We start from the raw sequence: 19,810 nt of genomic DNA, 5'->3' as shown, positions 1-19,810 counted from the left end.
TTGGCTTACACGGGGGATTCGTTCTGGACCACCCCCACGTAAGCCAAATACCGCACATGCTCAAGCCCCATTCAAGTGAATGGGGCTCATGCATGTGGCAGCGCCCCATTCATCCAAATGGTATGCGCCGCCCCTTGCACCCTGAAAGCCACGTATAACGCGAGCGCACTGTATTGCTGGTGCCTTCCAAATCAAGGGAGTACAGAGGAGAGCCATCAAGAGAGCACAAGGGAGAACCTCAAGCTGAGAGGTAAAATTTAGCACATAGCTTCAATCCCAACTGAAACTAGTTGGGGGGGAAAAGGTTCAGAGAAAAGGGGAAAGTTAAGGGAGGCTTCTGAGACAGGAGAGCTGCTACCAGTTGGTAGATAACACAATCTATCCTGCTCTAACAATGTTACTTCTTTCCTTGAAGACCCCAGTTCAGTTCTCAGCCTTGCAGCTTACATGCCACCTCCCAAAATGAGAGTAAGCTAGTACTGACAAATTTAAAAATTAAATGTCCAAATATAGTATTATTATCATTATATAACTTAGAGAAATGGAAAAAAGAAGAAAAAGATTTGGTAACAAGTTTGCTTACAGCAGCAAGATTAATTGTAGCAAGATGCTGGAAGACAAAAATAACTGTAGATTTGGAGGATTGGTATAAAGAGGTATGAAAATTAGCAACTAATGATAACTTGACATGCAAATTGAAAGTAAAAAAGGGATTATGGAAAAAAAGTGATTTTGATGGAATTTGGAAATAATTTATTGTGAAAGTATTGAGAAAAGAAGATGGAAAATTGAGATTTTGGATGGAATATAAGGATGAAAATGGCTCCAGGGAAGGGGAGCACTGAGATGGGATATTAAAGATATTTAGACAAATTGTAATAGAATGTAGGAAATATATACAATTATGTATTGTACAATAAACAATATTCAATGTATGACTCTTAATAATTAAATAAAAACATCTTTTTAAAACATTAAATGCTGGTTTAAGAGCAGAGTGAAGTCTTCTACATCTGGCCCTCCCTGCCGGAGCTGACTTGCTCAAGCTGCTCTCTCTTGCTTAAATGGCATTTAATGAACAGCAGGATTTTAAGAAGCTCTGCTTTTAGCATGTTAAGTTAGACTGGTTTTCCTTTTTGCAGTGTTTTATACTGACATGATTTGCTTTTAGCCATTTTGACATTTGGGGAATATAGAACCCAAACTAGTAAAACAGGCATGGAAAAGGTCTGGCTCAGTCTTAGTGAGCTTTCTTGTCCCTACCTGAGCATTGAGGGCCGCTGCCTGCTGGAGCTGGGATTTGCTCACTGCTTGGCTGAACGGATCCTTCAGAAAGCGGGTGTTTCTGTGGACCACTTCTCGTGGCTTTTTAAATACCTCCTCCTCATCTGGAACACCTGCAGAGACAAAAACATAACAGAAAGAAGTCTGACTATCACAGAAAAGGGAGACAGAACTTATGCCATTTTTAGATTTTAAAATGTATTGCAGTAAGAACTTAATAAGAGAGCTGAAAAAGAAATTGAAAATCTAACAAGAAAAAAAATGGAGCATGGGTTTCCCAGCAATCTTGTTTTCATTGTTCCTTGAGTCTCACACCAGAGTGTGGATAAAGTAAAGAACCTTTTTCCTCCTTCTCCGATAACACTAGAAAGGACTAAGGTAGAGAGCTGGAGAAACAAGCTAGGAACAAAACACAGTTGCAGGTTGACTCAACAAGCCATTGTTTCAACAAGCCAGACAACTACAATCAATGGATTCAGACTGTGGTTAATGGTTGGTTAACCCGTCACAGCCTGTTATCTAGAGGCAGGCTCACAAATCAGAACATGCCAGATTTCACCAAACACCACTATGTCATGTTGTGCAATCACAATGTTACCAAATGAGCAGCAAGTAACAGTTATACAACAATACTGTAAGCTGAGCACAAACAGTGCTTTTGGGGTACCATCAATTGATGGAGACGCTTGCAACACCATTTGCCTCACCTGGTGGATAGTACATCAGGGAATTCTTTGCCTTATATTCCCATGTCTCTATTCCAGCTTTCCCACTAGTCAAGGCCAGCTGCTTTTCAGCGGAGGGAAGTGCCAGCTGCTCTTGATGTCGCTGAAAGAGAAATTCAAATTTAAAGACAACTTTAGTTCTGGACCACAGTACAGAAAAATGGACATCCAGTTTAGTAGGGAATACAAAATTAATACTTTACATTTTTGGAGTGCAGGGAACACATCCTCCCACCACAGGATTTATAAAGTGCATGATGCAAGCCGCACAACCCATATGCTATGCTTCCCCCAAGCCCTCAAAAAAAGTCCTCCATAAAAATTTTTGGCAGAGAAATTCCTCCAAACTTATCAATTACCATTATTTACTGTCAACTCCACCCTGCAAACCTGTCAAATTCACCCACCCCTCAAACTCCAGAAACCAAAGTAGAAAATAGTATCCAGTCACTTCCAGGTCAGGTTTTTGGAGGGGGTGCAAAGGCCAAATATGGCCCCAAGCACTGCTGCCTGACCCATGCAATACTGGAAGAAAGTAGACTATAAAATAAATAAATAAATAAATACTTCAGGCCATTGCTCAACGAACAGCATCTCAGAAGAGAATAAAATGGAAAAACTCTCCTCCTTAAGGTAAAGCTGTTGGACCAATGGAAGACAAGCATTCAATACGGGAGCCTTTTAAAGACATTAGAAAGACAAGCTCCTTCCCTCACCTGGGCAAATTCCTCTTCAGCTTCATACAGCCAAGAATGCCTTGCTTTCTCCTTCTCTTCAGCCACTTCCATGATCTGCTCAAATGAAGCATTATCCTCGCTGGTATGTTTTGCCAGGAAGGTGTCTAGGCTGGGCAAGGTATCTTTGTTCTCTTCTTCTCCTGCTTCCCCTGCAGAAAGAGGGATTCAGAAAGAGCTGTTTCTAACTTATGGCAACTCCAAACAACCCTATCATGGGGCTTTCTGGGGCAGAGAGTGTGTGGCTTGACCAGGGTCACCCAGTGGGTTTCCACGGTCGAGCAAGGAATTGAATCCTGGTCGCTAGAGTTATAGTCCAGCACTCAAACCATTACACCATGCTGGTTCAACTTCCTATATATACCAGAAACTTGAATCCATCCAACTAGAGATAATAAGAAAGGCAACCTATGGCCCTCCATACATTGTTGGACTGCAACTCCAATCAACTTTAGTCAGTGTAGCCAATGCTGAGGGATAATGGGAGCTGCAGACCAACAACATGTGTAAGGCCTGTTCTTCAGTCCTTCACCAAGGACAAGTTCTGGGACTTTTTTGCATGCAGAGCATATCCCCTATCCTCCAGCTACGGTCCCTCCCCATTTCATTAACTGGAATTAGTAGAAGGAATCCCTTTGTATCGTTCTCGACAACAGTTTGAACAACCAAGAGCACTAGTGTTTCGTACCTTCCTCTCGGGCTTTCGCTGGCACCTTGGGTTTATTCAACATGGTGGGATCACCAGGATGAACCTCAGGAGTTTCAAATGTTGCTGGAGTAACATCTGTTCAAAAGCGATTTTAAAATGAGATAAATTTACAGAAAATCAGGAGAAGTCAAATCACACATGGTCCGTGACTTGTTAGTCCACCCGGTCCCATTCTTACCCTCCTCCATCCTGAAAGACGTTGATCGTGTTCTCATGGCACCAGCCACAGACTCAGAGCAAACCTGGTTTATCATGAAAAAGCAGTGTGCTGGTGCATACTGTTCAACCACTTCTGCAAGCAGTAGCAGCTGAGCAAAGGTGTTCTCCACTACTGATTTACCATGTCTGGGACGGGGGCAGCATTCTCTGGTTTTCTCACTCTCAACATACCAGAAAAATATTCTGGGATTTCCCTTGGCTGAGCAGGAATAAGCCAAAAATGGGAAGCTGACAACATCAGGTGATACCACAAACCAGAGTAAGAACCATGAAGCCCTCCAGACAGTGTGAGACTTCAAATTCTCATCAGTCCTAGCCAGTGTAGTCAATGCTAAGAGTTGCAGTCCAAAAACATCTTTGGGGGGGAGGTGCTTTACTCCCATCCCTGAAATGAACCAACTGGACAGCAAGGTTTTACAGTTTGTTTAGCTACTCAAATGGGAGTGACTGAGAGCATGCATCAACAAATTGCTAGTTCATGACAAGCCAAAGTTGCTAGAGATCTCTAGATTCGCTTGTCATGTGAAATGCACACAGTACAACATTCGTATGTGCAGCACATACTCACTATTTCTGGTTGATAAAGAAAGATGACTGGGTATTCTTGAGCCCATAGAGCAGGGGTCGGCAACCTCTGGCCCGCGGAGGCCTTTCGGCCGGCCCCTGCCTGCCCCTGCCTCCAATTGCGGCTTTTTGCCGCTCCTGGGCTCCATTTTATTTCTCAAAATGGCGGCGGCCTAGAGGCGAAGTCTCGTGCGACCACAAGAAAGGTCGCGCGAGACTTCGCCGCCATTGGCGGCGGCCTCTGGAAGGCCCGATGCCGTCACTGGGGCCCTCCAAGAGGCCTGTTGCCGTCGCCGGGGCCCTCCAAGAGGGCCCCGGCGACGGCAAAAGGGCCTCCCAGAGACCCACTGCCACCGCCGGAGCCCTCTTGCAGGGCCCCAGCGACAGCAAAAGGGCCGGCAAATAGGAGGAGGCCTCCAGCGCTGGCGGCCCCCGCCGGCTTTTTTGCTGGCCTCTGACGGGGCCTGGGGCCCGGTCAGGGGCCGGCATAGAGGGGGAGGCCTCCAGCGCTGGCGGCCTCCGCCGGCTTTTTTGCCGGCCTCTGACGGGGCTGGCAAAGAGGAGGAGGCCTGGCCCCTGGAGGGTGGAAGCTCTGCCCCCAGCATGCGGCTCCGCCCCGGAGGGTGGAAGCTCTGCCCCCAGCACACGGCCCCACTCCCAAAGGGTGGAAGCTCCACCCCCTGGCTTCGGCCCCCCAGTTGTCTGAGGGACAGCAACCCAGCCCCCAGCTCAAAAAGGTTGCCTACCCCTGTCATAGAGGGTTTGAAAAGCCTGTATCTGAAACCATACGGTGCCACCAAGCGACATAGGCAATACTGAGGTCGAAAAGCCAATTTTCTGACTCAATATAGAGGCAAACTCCCATATTTCGACCCACTAATGTTTGCCATCCCATCAAATTTGGAAGCCTCAATTCAGAACGGACACAGCTCATGTGAAGTGCCAAGTAAAACAGATCAATGTTTCAGAGGTCACATCCAAGGCTGCACAGGTAGTGAAACACAAAATTAGACATTGGAAATATTCAGTTTACCACTATGACAGCAAAGAGGGCTACAAAATGGTGCCAGCTCCTCTTGCAATACAAAAACTATACACCAGAACAGAACTACAAGCAAGAACATCTCATAAAAATCATCTGTAGATATGTCTTCAACCCATAAAAACATGAAACGACGACAATGCAATGTGATTCAAAAACCTGCAATAACCATCAATCCCAATGGTCCAAACCTTCCCAAGTCTTACATGGCGCAGGGGTGTCTTTGGAAGATTTGCCCAGGGAGGAACCAAATTTGATGGCTATTTGCCTCATCTTCTCCAAGTCACCACTCTCCTCTGCCTCCAGATAATCCTTCTGAGCTCGGAGCTTCTCCACATCAGGGAAAAAATCCCGCTGGATTATTTTCTCCAGACTCTGCAAGACACAAATTTACAATTGCTCTTTCTGGTACAATTGGATGATAGAATTGGGGGTATACTTATCATATCTGCAGATGACACCAAATTAGGAGGAGTAGCTAATACTCCAGAGGACAGGATCAAAATTCAAAATGACCTGAATAGACTAGAAAGTTGGGCCAAAGCTAACAAAATGAACTTCAACAGGGAGAAATGTAAGATACTGCACTTAGGGTGGAAAAATGAAATGCACAGATATAGGATTATGGGGGACACCTGGCTGAATGAAACTACATGTGAAAGGGATCTGGGAGTCCAAGTAGACCACAAGTTGAACATGAGTCAACAGTGTGGCGGCTAACAAGGCCGATGCAATTCTAGTCTGCATCAATAGAAGTATAGTGTCTAGATCAAGGGAAGTAATAGTGCCTCTGTATTCTGCTTTGGTCAGGCCCCACCTGAAATATTGTGTCCAGTTCTGGGCGCCACAATTCAAAAAGGACACTGAGAAACTGGAGTGTGTCCAAAGGAGGGCGACTAAAATGGCGAAAGGTCTGGAAACCTTGCCCTATGAGGAACGACTCAGGGAACTGGGGATGTTTAGCCTGGAGAAGAGAAGGTTAAGAGGTGATATGATAGCCCTGTTTAAAAATTTGAAGGGATGTCATATTGAGGAGGGAGCAAGCTTGTTTTCTGCTGCTCCAGAGAACAGGAGCCGGATCAATGGATGCAAGCTGCAGGAAAAGAGATTCCAGCTCAACATGAACTTCCTGACAGTAAGGGCTGTTCAACAGTGGAACACACTCCTTCCTCGGAGTGTAGTGGAGTCTCCTTCCCTGGAGGTCTTCAAACAGAGGCTGGATGGCCATCTGTGAATGAGGATGCTTTGATTGGGATTTCCTGCATGGCAGAATGGGGTTGGACTGGATGGCCCTTGTGGTCTCTTCCAACTCTATTATTCTGTGATTCTATGAATTTGGAAAGGAGGTGTTGCAGATTTCAAAGAGCAGATCAGGTAGATCACAAGCTGCTGAAGAAAGGACCTCAGTGAAGCAGAACTGTCCCGCCTTGGAGCGGGTTTCCCTGGAGTGTGATGAGTATCAATAATAATCATATGAATAATAATTTCCTCCCCGACTCTCCCCAAGAGCCAAGGGGGGGGGGGGTACAACATACTGCATAGACTCAAGGACTATAAATCGACCTCGTATGTGAATCGGGGCTAGGTTTGGGGTCCAAAGCCTCCAGGCCTGGACCCCGGGTGCCCCAATCCCCGGGTGCCCCAGGCTGGAGCGAGGGCAAGGAAAGCGGTCGGAAAGGGCAGGGCTCCAGCCTCCCTGGTTCCCGCCTCACCTGGATGTAGCTGTCCTCGTCCAGGACCCTCTTGCGGCTCTTGGGGGCCTCCGGGGCGGCCTCCTTCCCGGCTTCCACGACGGCGCGGGACTCGGCCTGGACCGGCACCAGCGCCCGGGTCGAGGCCGCCGACCCTTCCCCGGCTTGCTCCATCCCTCGCCACCCACTCCGACGGCCCTCGGGCTCTGAGGCGGCCAAAGCAGCCTGAGGGGCCTTCCACTTCCGGAAAGGACGCGCCGAGCCCCGGAAGTGAACCCTCACCTTCCGTCCAGGTTGCGTCAGACGCGGCTGCTCCTTTCGCGGAGGCCTCGAGCCCCGCCCCTTCGTCGGGGATGACGTCACGCCTGACGCCCCATAGAGGTAAGGGAAAGCGGAGAGGTAGCCAGGCGCAGCGATTTCCGGTTGTGGTTGGACGCCCTTCAGAGGTTGGGGGGGATTCTGCACTGCAGAATTGAGGCGGTTTGACTCCGCTTTAACTGCCACGGGCGCTGTAAAGTGAGACACACACACACACACCCTCTTTGACAGAGACGTCTAAAGAGCTAGGGATTGGGGAAACTACATCTCCCAGAGGCTGGAGCCCTTGAAGCGGGACCAAACTGCCTTTTTTCTACAGTGTAGATGCACCAGGACAACACTACAGGGGTGTTGTTTGTAAAAAACAAACAAACACAAGCTCCTCCCCCAGACTGCATTTGCCTTGGTTTGTTAATTGTTTATCGCTTGTATTGTTTATGTCGTTGTTTATGCATTTTTGTAAGCCGCCTTGATCCTTTCTTGGAAAGGCGGTATATAAATAAAATGTATTATTATTATTATTATTATTATTGGTGGGTGTGAACACAAGGGGAATCTGGGTCCCAGGGCTGAGGGAAGCTTTTGGCCCTCCAGAGGTTTGGAACCACAAGTCCCATCATCCCTGACCTGGCTGGCTGGGGGCTGATGAGAACTGAAGTCCACAACAGCAGCCATTCTTTCTCAGGTCCCACAACAAAGGGGCTTCAAAGGCCCAAAGCTCCTCCAGGAATCATCTAGTCTGAGCCCCTTGCTCAATGCTAGGGGATCCTGGGAATTGTAGATTATAGTGGGCTCAAGGTCTTCTCTGACAGAGATGGCTCAAGGGCTCACATAAGCACTACAGCTCCCAGAATCCCCTCACATTGAGCCAGGGGCAGTTCAAACGCTCTCAAACTGGATGGTTTCTGCAGTGGGTTTTGGACCACTATTTCCAGGTTGATGGAAGCCTTCTCTCTGCGTGTTCCTAACCGCAGGCTGAAAACATTGTTAGACGCATCACTCTCTCTCGGCCTCAGAGGAGGGCCTGTGGCAAGCCCCTTCGGAGCAACTCTGGCCAAGAAAACCCCAGGAGAGGGTTGCTATAAGGCTTTCGAGAATCGATAAACTGAGTTGAGTCTTATCCCACTGCACTGTCACACTGCCATGCTTCCACTTTAACAGCTACAGCTGCCTCTGGTGGAATCCTGGGATTTATAGTTCAGCGAAGCCTCTCCAGCTGAGAATAGCACTATAACAGTGTAGTGCGTTGTTGTACATAGGCCAGACTTTGGTTTTCAGGGAGGGCCAGGTCTAACATTGGACACAGGGAACTGCCACTAAGTGTTAGAGCATGGAGCTCTCCGTGGTCCCTATGTTGCCCTGTCTTGCCCTTGGGATCTCTTCCCGTGCCTATGCCCAAGCACATGTCAATTGCCATCCGGTGCACCTTCTACCCTTGGAAAGTAGAAGAGGGCACCATCGCCTCCTTTGTCTCAGGCAGCAAAATGTCTTGAGACCACTCCGCCTGATGATTTGCTTTGGCCCCTGGATTTGCCCAGTGAGACTCCTTCCAACATCGGGGCGCCCAGCAAAGATAAGCAGGCTTCAGGCTTTCAGAATTTGCTTTCTTTACCGGAGAGGGTTGGCAGGAGGCCATTTTTACCCATTGGGAGAGGCCCTCCTTGGATGGCGGACCCCCTTCTGGATGCGCCAGGAGTGATTTTGCACTGCTTGCAGTCCTGAATTATTATTATTATTATCATCATCATCATCATCATCATCATTATCATTTTAATTTCTTATATCTCGCCTTTATTATCCTTTGCCCTTTTTAAAAAAATTAGAGACGTTTGGCTGCATCCGCGCTGCAGAAATAATCCGGTTTGATACCGCCCTAATGGCCATGTCTCAAAGTTATGGGATTCTGGGAAGCATAGCAGAGCTCTGGGGCCGCATCAAACTACGCTTCCCAGAATTAGCCTTGAGCCATGGCCATTAAAGCAGTCTCAAACCGGATTATTTCTGCAGAGCAGATGCAGCCAATGTCTCTAAAATCTTTTTTTAAAATGGCAAAGGATCATTGTTCACAATGGCAAATGGTGCAAAATCACTCCTGGTGCGGATTATTCCTGCAGTGTGGACGCAAACTGAGATGAAGAAATTTGCAGTAACAAAGAAAGAAAAGAATGAGGTGTACATTGGGAGATGACTTTCTAGAGGATGGAAACCTTAACCATTGGGCCTTTATTAGGAAACAAGAAAAGATCTTAGGCAGGTCTAGCTGTCGCAATACAATGTTTATTACTCCCTCCCCTGACATTTAAAGCCTTTAAAAAGATGTTGTTGCAGCACTACAATTCTGCTTTAACTGGTATGGTTCCATCCTTGTGGACTCCTGAGATTCGCAGTTCAGGGAGGAGCGTTGAGTATTCCCAGCCATTAAGTGCCCCAAGTGCCTCCCCAAACTACAAATCTCCAGAGACTACACTAGCCAGAAGTGTTCAAGTGGAATCACTGTGTTGCATGAAAAGACCCTGGAAAGGCATCTCTCTTCTTTTTTCTCCCCCTCTAATTCTAATCCAAAATTATACACAGAAAGAAAAGGGCTGCTAAGGTTAGCCCAGTCAAAGGACACTCCTCTTCAGGAGCAGCTTCCCTCCGATGGCTTCTTGCCACCTTGAAGGATGAGCGCTGAGGCCGAGGCTCTCTTCTGGTGCCGCCATTTGGCGCGACGATTTTTAAACCAAACCTGTGGGGTGGAAAAAAAGAATATTTTTCAGCCCCCAAAGCCAACTAGTCAAAGCATGAGAGTTAATGCATAATACAGTGGGCCCTTGGTATCTGCTGGGGTTTGGTGCCAGGACCCTGCCATGAGTACCAAAATCCATGGATGCTCAAGTCCCGTTGAATGTAGCGGCATAGTAAAAGGGTGTCCCTTATATCAAACGGCAAAATCAGAGTTTGCTTGCTGGACTCATATTTTTGAGAATCTTTTCAATCCATGGACACTTGCATTCATGGATATGGAGGGCTGGCTATATTAGCATATTTGCTGCAGGCCCCAGTCATAGCCATGGCTGTTAAAGCAAAATCACAATCGAAGGTTTTCATGGCTGGCATCCATAGTTTTGGTGGGTTTTTCAGGCTCTGTGGCCATGTTCTAGAAGAGTTTATTCCTGACGTTTCGCCGGCATCTGTGGCTGGCATCTTCAGACAATGCTGGCATGGAAGAGAGTGGGGTATATATACTTTTCCACTCTCTTCCATGACAGCATTCTCTGAAGACGCTAGCCACAAATGCTGGTGAAACGTCAGGAATAAACATTTGTAGAACATGGCCACAGAGCCCGAAAAACCCACAAAAAACTACAAAACCACAGCCTTATAAAAGAGCCCTTGCCGTTTTGCAGACAAAAAGCGGACACGAAAATTTGGCAGAGGAAAAAACAGAAAACCAATAGCAGAGTGTGATCAAGATGGGAAAGGTGCCAATGAGGATGTACCTGGAAACTAGGAGAGGCCAGAGCAGTTTGCTTTGGCCAGCACCTACTGGGAAGAACAAGATTCTGCCCCCTTCTCTTCTCTCTCCCTTGTTGAATTAACTGGGTGCAAATGCCTTTTGCAGGTTGAGCTAAGGACTTTATCATATCCAGACAAAGACAAAGGAAGAAAGTGGTAGGAGGAGAGAGAAGCTGGGATATTTTAATTTCAGCTGTGAAAGTGGGCCAGCAAAGGATTAATCTGGGCTGCCCCTGCCAAATCCGTTGGAGGATATGCTGCATTCTGTACTACAAACAGACCCAGAGCGAAGTTATCCCTTGGTAAGTGACAGTTGTCCAGTAATGTAGTTAATACCTTTGTTTTTGTTTTTTTTTTTGGGGGGGGGAAGAGTTTATTCCAAGTAACTGGTTGTCTTTGACAAGTTACTTCCAGGCTCTGTTTTTTATTCAACAGGTTGTTCGTGTGTCGGAGAAGGTTAAGAGGTGATAGGATAGCCCTTTAAATATTTGAAGGGGTGTCATATTGAAGAGGGAGCAAGCTTGTTTTCTCCTGCTCCTGAGAATAGGATACAGAGCAATGGATTCAAGCTAGTGTAAAAGAGATTCCAGCTCAACATTAGGAATTACTCCCTGACAGTAAGAGCTGCCTTGGAGAGTGGTGGTCTCCTTCTTTGGAGATCTTTAAACAGAAGCTGAATGACCATCTGTTAGGGATGCTTTGATTGAGATTTCCTGCATGGCAGAAGGGGGTTGGACTGGATGGCCCTTGGGGTCTCTTCCAACTCTAGGATTTTATGATTCTATTCTATGATACTCTATGATTCTTGATCTCTGTTTGATTCTATTTACTCATCGCAGCCCAGGGTAAGACTGAGCCTTACCTCCACTCTCTCCTCTTTCAGATGGATCCGGTTGGCCAGATGCTCTCGGGTGATGACGTCGGGATACTGGTTCTGATGGAAGAGGGCCTCCAGGGCCTGGAGCTGATCCTCAGTGAAGATGGTCCGGTGTCGGCGAGTCCGTCGCTGGATCTGGTGAAAAGTTTGCAGCTCGCTCTGACTCCCACGAGGGTTCTTGCACGGCCTGCCGATGGGGTGGAAGAACCGCATGGGCCAGGGAAACCTGGCATCTGCTGGGAAAGAAACATTTGGAATTCACTTGGTTTGCCTAGTGAAACAAGCAGCCTAGGCCATCCCATGCCATGAAAGGGAGAAGCTGGGAGGAGAAAAGAGAAACCAGGACATTTCAAAAGGATCTGAGAAAGTGGGATGGCAGAGGATTAATTGGGAACAGCCCCTGGCAAATCGGGACAATTGGAAGGTGTGCCACTTTAACTGCCATGGTTCCAACCTACGGGATCCTGGGGTTTGCAATTTAGGGTGGGGTATTTACTAGAGAGCTCTAGAGCATGGTATGCTATATATAGCCCAAAGGTGGGCAACCTCAGAAGATCCAGGAGCCAATATTCTGCCTCAAAGAGCCCACCACTACGGCTCAAAATAAGAAGAAAAAAACCAAATCAGCAATGCCAGCAGGGCACATCCAGTCTGAATTTGGGAGGGTTTGAATCATAGAATCATAGAATTGTAAAGTTGGAAGAGACCACAAGGGCCATCCAGTCCAACCCCCTGCCATGCAGGAAATCCCAATCAAAGCATACTCAACAGATGGCCATCCAGCCTCTGTTTAAAGACCTCCAAAGAAGGATACTCTACTACACTCTGAGGGAGTGTGTTCCACTGTCGAACAGCCCTTACTGTCAGGAAGTTCCTCCTAATGTTGAGGTGGAATCGCTTTTCCTGTAGCTTGCATCCATTGCTCCGGGTCCTAGTCTCTGGAGCAGCAGAAAACAAGCTTGCTCCCTCCTCAATATGACATCCCTTCAAATATTTAAACAGGGCTATCATATCACCCCTTAACCGTCTCTTCTCCAGGCTAAACATCCCCAGCTCCCTAAGTCGTTCCTCATAGGATATGGCTTGAGGTTTGAGAAATGACAGAAACCTGTTTAAGGTCAAAATGCCACTCCTGGCGGCTTCAAAGAACAGGAAAAAAAATAACTTTTTGGTTCACTTTTAAAACATTTCTGGGGAAGGGCAGTGGTATGTGTGCTGCATCCATCTCAAGGCAGACTAAGGCATCCATCCCCAACCTGGCACCCTCTGGATCTGGAAGGCAACAATTCCTATCATTTTGGCATTGCCACAGGGACTGGGGATAATAGGAGTTGTCATTCTGCACCTTGTACGAGTTCCAAGCTGGCCTAAAATTGACAGTACAACATGGAAATTAGGTTTGCATCTGGGACCAACGTCTCTCGAGCTGAAGAAAGGAACTGGTGTTTTTCCCCCACCCTACGTTCAAAATGTTTTTCACTCTTCTGTCTGTTCTATAATGGTTTTATACTTCCCAAACATGAAATAAGACATTAAAAATGTGTCAATGAATAACAGTTTAAACAACATCCAAGGAAGGCAGACTGCAGATGCGTAGCTCTGTTAGCTTGTGCCACGTAAAAGAATAACCAATTTATAGCTTGCCTTTGTTAGATGTTCTTAAAGGCTAGATAACCACCAAACAGGAATAATACAGGTTGCATCTCCCTTATCCAAAATGCTTGGGACCAGAAGTATTTTGGATTTTGATTTTTTTAGGATTTTGGAATGCCTGCAGTTGCGTATAAACAGATATCTTGGAAATGGGACCCAAGTCAAAACACAAAATTCATTTATGTTTCGCATATACCTTATAAACATAGCCTGACAGTAGTTTTATACACAATATTTTAAATAATGTTGTGCATGAAGCCAAGTTTGTGTACACTGAACCATCAGAAAGCAAACCTGTGTCACTCTCTCAGCCACCCATGAAAACAATTTTGGGTTTTTTGGGGAGTATTTGGGATTTTTAAATTCTGGATAAGAGAGACTCAACCTGTATAGCAAGAGATTTCCTGCACTGGCAAAAGTGTAGACCCTCCTCAATTAAATTTGCTTTCTGTTCCCAAATTTCTAGCATTTCAGGAACTTAAAATTTCAGTTGAGTATTTGGAGAAACACTTGAGGCATCCAAAGAAAAGAGACAGGCAGAAGCACCCAAGGAATGCATGTTGCTGAAGCTAAGCAGTTGTGGGTCTTAAAGGTGGCCTCATTAGAGAACCTTTTGGAGCGATACATACAAAGCTTTGACCTCCATGGAATAAAGTCAGAATTCAGTGCCTGAAGAAACTGACCAAACCCAAGGGAAGGTCTTGTACCAGCCTTCTGGAATGTGGCACCTTGAAGTTTGAAAAGACTTGAAGGCCCACAACAACATTTCAGACCATGGCTCCCATCAGCCACAGATGAGATGACCTCTGATCCTGAAAGAAGGGAGCTGGAGGGCACCAGGTAGACTAAGGCTATGGAATGTGATCCAGAAGCCATAATATTATCCCGCCCTGCTGAGAGCCAGCATGGCATAGTGGTTTGAATATTGGACTACAACTCTGGAGCCCAGGTTCGATTCTCAGCTTGGCCATGAAACTTGCTGGAGGACCTTGGCCAAGTCACATATTTTCAGCCTCAGGGAAAGGCAATGGCAAACCTTCTCTGAACAAATCTTGCCAAGAAAAACCCATGATAGGTTCATGGCCTTAGGGTCACCATAAGTCGGAAATGACATGAAGGCTCACAACAACAACAAGCTAAGCCCATGGTCACAGCAATCATCTGCAAACTGAAACTCTCCTCCATTGTGCATGGAGCCATCCAACCCAAGGGGACTTACCGAACCAGTTGGGGGTCTCCGGCCACGAAGGAGCGCTGCTGTGAGAGCAGCAACAGCAACTGCATTGCCCAACATCCACCTCGTCAGCTTCCTCCTCGTCTTGCAGCGAGCTGGCGGCAATGCTCCCCAGGGCACTGAGCGCTTTGGGTTCACAGTCCAAGACCCCTCGGAAATAGAACGGGAGAAGGACCTGGGGTCTTCGGTCTGCAAGGATGTTCTCAATGGTGAAGGAGCACGATCTCTTGATACTCCTCTTCCCAAGATCTCTGTCTGAAGGAGTCTCTCCAGACATCCTCAGTGGTGTCTGGAAACCGGAGCACTTCTACGTTACGGGACGGGGCCTAATTCTGTAATGGCGGAAGCAAGAAACCCGTTTTTACCAAACCCCACAGTGACTGTTGCCCAAGAGGACTAAGAAACTGTCTTCTGTGCGTGGCCCACGCGTCTTATTCAAACCTTCCCTGCCTTTTTATTTGGTGTGCTTCCAGGCCAACCCAAATACATGTATACCCCCCCCCCCGCCTCCTCGCCCTATGCCTCTGTCCAACTAAGCTTGCTGCTTGACACCCAAGCGCCTCCTAAATATATACGTATATATCTATATAATCCTTCTTGGAAAGGAAAAAAACAACAACCATAAACCCCCCTTGTTGGAATAAAATACATTCTAACTAATCTTGACAGCTTTGTGAAGGGTTAGTGTGGATCTAAGATTTAGCTAATCCGGCCGAAATGACTCTAGAAGGAAATCTGATTTCTCTATCTCAAGTGTAGATTTGAGGTGGTTATGATACCCATTGTGTCTGAAGCTTCCAGTTCAAGATGGGGAGGGAATCGAAAGGCGGAGGGAGCGGAGAGAGAAAAGCTGTTTCACCAGGCCAGAAATGGCCCAGAAGGATTAACTCCTTTTTAAAAAGAAGAGCAAATTATCTTTTTTCCCCTTCCCTTCGACCAAATGAAAGCCTTCCCATCAAAAGGGAACTGTCATATCGCACAATATGGGGATGCTGGTAGAGATGGGGGGGGGAGGTTTAGCAGGATAATAGAAAACAGAAAATGACACTAGCAATCCAAACGCTTTGCAAGGTGAGGGCTTTTTCCCGATGCCAATTTATTTGCTCTTTAGAGTACAAGAAAAGTTGTGCCATTTGGATCCCGTCTCCCACCCCACCCACTCCAAAACACTACAGCTTGCCAAGCTGAATATCTATACCATCGATTGATCTGACTGACAGGCTTCACAATAAAACTCGGACAAATCAGATCCGACCCAAAAATCCACGGCACAGTAAAATCCATAAACATGTAACGTGTCTCTGTACAGTAAAGGCAAGCTTCTTTAAAGCAGATAACACTGAAAGAGATATCTTGCTGGTCATTCCCAGCGAAAATCGAGCTACGCTTTTTTAAACAGATTCTTTCTGGGGCTGCATCCACACTTCAGAAATAATCCAGTTTCACACCTTGACATAGGTCGACTGCCCTATCGTGGTCCTCCCAAGATTTATTCAGAGGTAGTTTGTCATTTGAGCCAATGCGGTGGAGTGGTTTGAGTGCTGGACTATGACTCTGGAGACTAGGTTCAATTCCCAGCTCAGCCATGGAAACCCACTGGGTGGCCTTGGGCAAGTCACACTCTCTCAGCCTCAGGGGAAAGCAAAGACAAACCTTCTCTGAACAAATCTTCCAAGAAAAGCCCATGATAGTGTTGCCATAAGTCAGAAACAACTTGGAGGCACACAACATCAGCAACAACAAAGTTTGTCATTTAGGCCTAAATACCCTAAGGGCACCAGATTCTTCTCATCTTGGAAGCTGAGCATGGTGAGTTCTGGTTAGTCCCTGGATGGTGACCGACAAGGAATACCAGGTACTATGTTTCAGAAGAAGGAACTGGCCAACCCACCTCTGACTATTCCTTGCCTAAGAAAACCCTATGAAATGAATGGAGTCGCCATAAGTCAACAGGTGTCTTAAGGCACATGAACACAGTTTCTCACTCCTTTCCTCTGAGGCTGAGCAGAGTTTGAACCCAGGTCCAACATCACACTACTACATCATACTGTTTCTGGAAAAAATAGAGGTTTCTGCTCAAGATTTCTTCAGAGGAGGTTTGTCAGTGTGTTCTTCTATTTCCCAACTTCATCCATAATGACAGAACCAAAACCCTCGATCAGGGCTTTGTGGCCTCACAAAGAACTGAGACATTCTCAATCTCAAAAAACGTAACTTTGTGTGTTGCTAAGAGAATTTAAATTTTATTTCCCGGACTTTAAAATACTTTGCCTCCCAGTACCATGTGGCCAGGAGAAAGAATTGCCTGCCTGCATAGACATCCCTCCGGACTCAGAACAACACCAACAACGTCTTGACAAAATGCAGGCCTGCAACTAACATTGTCCAAAAAAATCCTTTTCTCCTGTATGATTTTTAACACCTTTGCCAGTGGGGCTTCGAAAGCTTGCAACATATATTTCATTCATTTTGCTTGGTCCCATAATGGTATCACTGTTTTGTGGATTTTGGATGCTACAGTGGGTCCTTAGTACCTGCTGGGGTTTGGTTCCAGGACACTTTCTGAATACCACATTTTGTGGATGCTTGAGTCCCGTTAAATGCAATGGCACAGTAAAATATCGCCCCTCATATCAAATGGCAAAATCAAGGTTGGCTTTTCGGAATATACAGTGTGCCTTTGGTATCTGCTGGAGTTTGGTTCCCTGTGGATACCAAAATCCATGAATGGTCAAGTCCTATAAAATACAATGGACAGTAAAACGATGCCCCTTATATAAAACGGCACAATCATGGTTTGCTTTTCAGAACGTATATATTTTTGGAAAATTTTCAAACCGCTGAAATCCATGGATGAAGAATCCATGGATACAGAGAGCTGAGTGTATATTATTATTGGATCATTTCAAGCCACGGATGCTTGAATCTATGGATAAAGAATCTGTGGCTACGGAGGGCTGACTGTACTGAACTAAAGCCAATAGTTAGTCCCGACTAGAGTAGACCCAATGCAAGCTTGCCATTCAGGAACAGATGCAATAGGTCTGCTCTAGCTGGGAGCAACAATTGTGCAAGAAACACAGGGTGCTGTTTCGGAGGAGTTAAAGCGTCGACGATTGCACAACCTGAAGCAGATCCGTGCATGCGCATGGCCAACAAATCCCATCTGCCATAGCGGCTTGCTCTCCATAATCCCCGACCCACAGCTTGGCTCCCTGGCCACGCCGTAACCATGCAAGGGCCCCATACATTTAGCCTATTAGTCTCTGTGCTGATTGCTTTCTTTCATTCGCGCCATACCTTTCACTTTGGTGAAAATAGACTAGTAATGCTTCTTTTATCCAAGAATTATGGGATTTAAGACCTAGATTTCACAAAGAAGACTTTTGATAAGGGCCGGTAATCAAATCCCCCATCAAGCCGGCACTGCCTTGGGCCCCGGTTCTTGAAAAGGGGCAAATAAGAAGAAGGGATTTATTGATGTTGTGTTTACCGAGATAAGATCTCGGTCCCGATGCCGTATTAGAAGAAAAGAAAAGAAAGGAGGAAAATAAAACAAGAGCGGGGGCAGGAAAAATGTAGACAAGCCCGAGACAATGTCGAGATATGGATGAAGAGAATAGAAAAGAAGGCCTTTTATCGTTTTCTTATTGGGGAAAGAGATTCTAAAACCATTATAGGGATTAACCACTACCACCAAGAAAGAAAAAAAGAGAGAGGTTAATCTGCTTTAGCTGTTCATTTGTCAAAATTGAATTTATAGGTTTGGAAAATCTTTCTGTGTGGAAGCTGGAGGAGCGATGGCCCCTGCCCCTGCCTTGCGAAGCTGAGCGCAAAAAGGAAAAGATTAAGCACTGAACAAAGTGTGGTGCTTTAGGAAGAGTTGATTTAAAACCAAACGGGGGCCCGTCGGCTCTCAAGGCATCCTTTGAACATCCTTGGCCCAGCCAACATCCAAGTTGGAAAGCCCTCTGGAGTTGCACAATAGAGCCTCAAACTTTTGTGGGTCGCTTGGTGCTTGAGCCCCACGCAAGGCAAGCAATGGGGACATTTTACAGGTGGACCAAGTGAGGCTGCTAGTGTTGCCAAGTCTCTGGGCCTGGCCCATCTTCGCTGGCCCTGAAGCCAAGGGAGAGGAATCTCAAGGTGAGAGCAGGGCACACGCACACAGCAACCAGGAGGCCAAGGGAAGTCATAGTGCCACACTATTCTGCTTTGGTCAGGCCTCACCAGGAATACTGCGCCCAGTTCTGGGCACCACAGTTCAGAAAGGATGTTCAGAAGCTGGAGCGTGTCCAAAGGAGGGCAACCAAAATGGTGAAGGGTCTGGAAACCATGAAACCCTATGAGGAACGACTTAGGGAGCTGGGGATGTTTAGCCTGGAGAAGAGAAGGTTAAGAGGTGATATGATTGTCCTGTTTAAACATTGGAAGGGGTGAAGTCGACGGCTTTCATGGCCAGCATCCATAGTTTTTTGTGGTTTTTTTGGGCTATGTGGCCATGTTCTACAAGAGTTTATTCCTGATGTTTCGCCAGCATCTGTGGCTGACATCTTCAGAGAATGCTGGCATGGAAGTGAGTAGGATGTGTGTGTGTGCATACACACACACACACACTCACAGACACAAACTATTTGAAGGGGCGTTTTGTCAAAGGCTTTCACAGCCAGCACCCATAGTATTTTTGTGGGTTTTTCGGGGCTATGTGGCCATGTTCTAGAAGACTTTGTTCCTGACATTTTGGCAGCATCTGTGGCTGGCATCTTCAGAGAATGCTGACTTGGAAGTGAGTGGGGTACACACACACACACACACACACAGTGTGAGTCTAGGTTGGGAGGAGCGATTTACATACTAATCTGTGTATTGTTCTGTTGTTCAATGGCAAGGTCTCAGGGTGGGAGGATATGCAAGGAGGATATGTCCCTGCTTAATTTGAAGGGGTGTCACATTGAGGGTGGAGCGAGCTTGTTTTCTGCTGCTCCAGAGAATAGGACCCGGAGTAATGGATGCAACTGCAGGAAAAGAGATTCCACCTCAACATTAGGAGGGACCTCCTGAGGGCTGGTCAACAGTCAAACACACTCCCTCAATGGAGGATGGTGGAGTCTCCTGCTTTGGAGGTCTTTAAACAGAGGCTGGATGGCTGTCACAGGGAGTGCTTTGATGGAGAGTTCCTGCATGGCAGAATGGGGTTGGGCTGGATGGCCCTTGGGGTCTCTTCCAGCTCTATGATTCTATGGATCCATGGATATGTAGAGA

At 46.6% G+C, this 19,810-nt stretch overlaps 2 protein-coding genes across 3 annotated transcripts in view; both read right to left on the bottom strand.

Annotated features, from left to right (window-relative positions):
- The window catches only part of LOC149290014 (splicing factor ESS-2 homolog), a 31,371-nt gene extending 24,118 nt beyond the window's left edge, over nucleotides 1–7,253 (bottom strand). For both annotated transcript variants that reach the window (XM_089489809.1, XM_089489810.1), the window contains exons 1-6: nucleotides 6,990–7,253; nucleotides 5,484–5,652; nucleotides 3,432–3,527; nucleotides 2,726–2,895; nucleotides 1,992–2,112; nucleotides 1,264–1,397 (exon numbers count right to left, since the gene is read on the bottom strand). In XM_089489809.1, the coding sequence (XP_089345935.1) occupies nucleotides 1,264–1,397; nucleotides 1,992–2,112; nucleotides 2,726–2,895; nucleotides 3,432–3,527; nucleotides 5,484–5,652; nucleotides 6,990–7,142 (843 nt within the window). In that variant the 5' untranslated portion in view covers nucleotides 7,143–7,253. The remainder of the gene's footprint in view (nucleotides 1–1,263; nucleotides 1,398–1,991; nucleotides 2,113–2,725; nucleotides 2,896–3,431; nucleotides 3,528–5,483; nucleotides 5,653–6,989) is intronic.
- Nucleotides 7,254–9,585: 2,332 nt separating this feature from the next.
- GSC2 (goosecoid homeobox 2) lies at nucleotides 9,586–14,850 on the bottom strand. The gene is made up of 3 exons (XM_089490014.1): nucleotides 14,534–14,850; nucleotides 11,647–11,894; nucleotides 9,586–10,014 (listed from the first exon to the last, which is right to left on the bottom strand). Exons 1-3 carry the CDS (start codon nucleotides 14,823–14,825, stop codon nucleotides 9,907–9,909), a joined length of 648 nt encoding a protein of 215 aa, XP_089346140.1. The 5' UTR covers nucleotides 14,826–14,850; the 3' UTR covers nucleotides 9,586–9,906.
- Between the last annotated feature and the right edge of the window lie 4,960 nt (nucleotides 14,851–19,810).

Source organism: Sceloporus occidentalis, unplaced genomic scaffold (assembly GCF_023333645.1).
Source record: "Sceloporus occidentalis isolate IW3139 unplaced genomic scaffold, rSceOcc1.0.p SCAF_41, whole genome shotgun sequence".
Classification (NCBI taxonomy): Eukaryota; Metazoa; Chordata; class Lepidosauria; order Squamata; family Phrynosomatidae; genus Sceloporus; species Sceloporus occidentalis.
This window is presented reverse-complemented; position numbering and strand designations above follow the sequence as displayed.

Excerpts from the sequence above, each read along its gene's own strand:
- GSC2 (XM_089490014.1), bottom strand. The coding sequence starts at position 14,825 with ATGTCTGGAGAGACTCCTTCAGACAGAGATCTTGGGAAGAGGAGTATC. Across the intron at positions 11,895-14,533 it reads GGAGACCCCCAACTGGTTCG|ATGCCAGGTTTCCCTGGCCC; the intron begins GTAAGTCCCCTT and ends CTTTCCCAGCAG. Across the intron at positions 10,015-11,646 it reads TGAAAGAGGAGAGAGTGGAG|GTTTGGTTTAAAAATCGTCG; the intron begins GTAAGGCTCAGT and ends TCCACCCCACAG.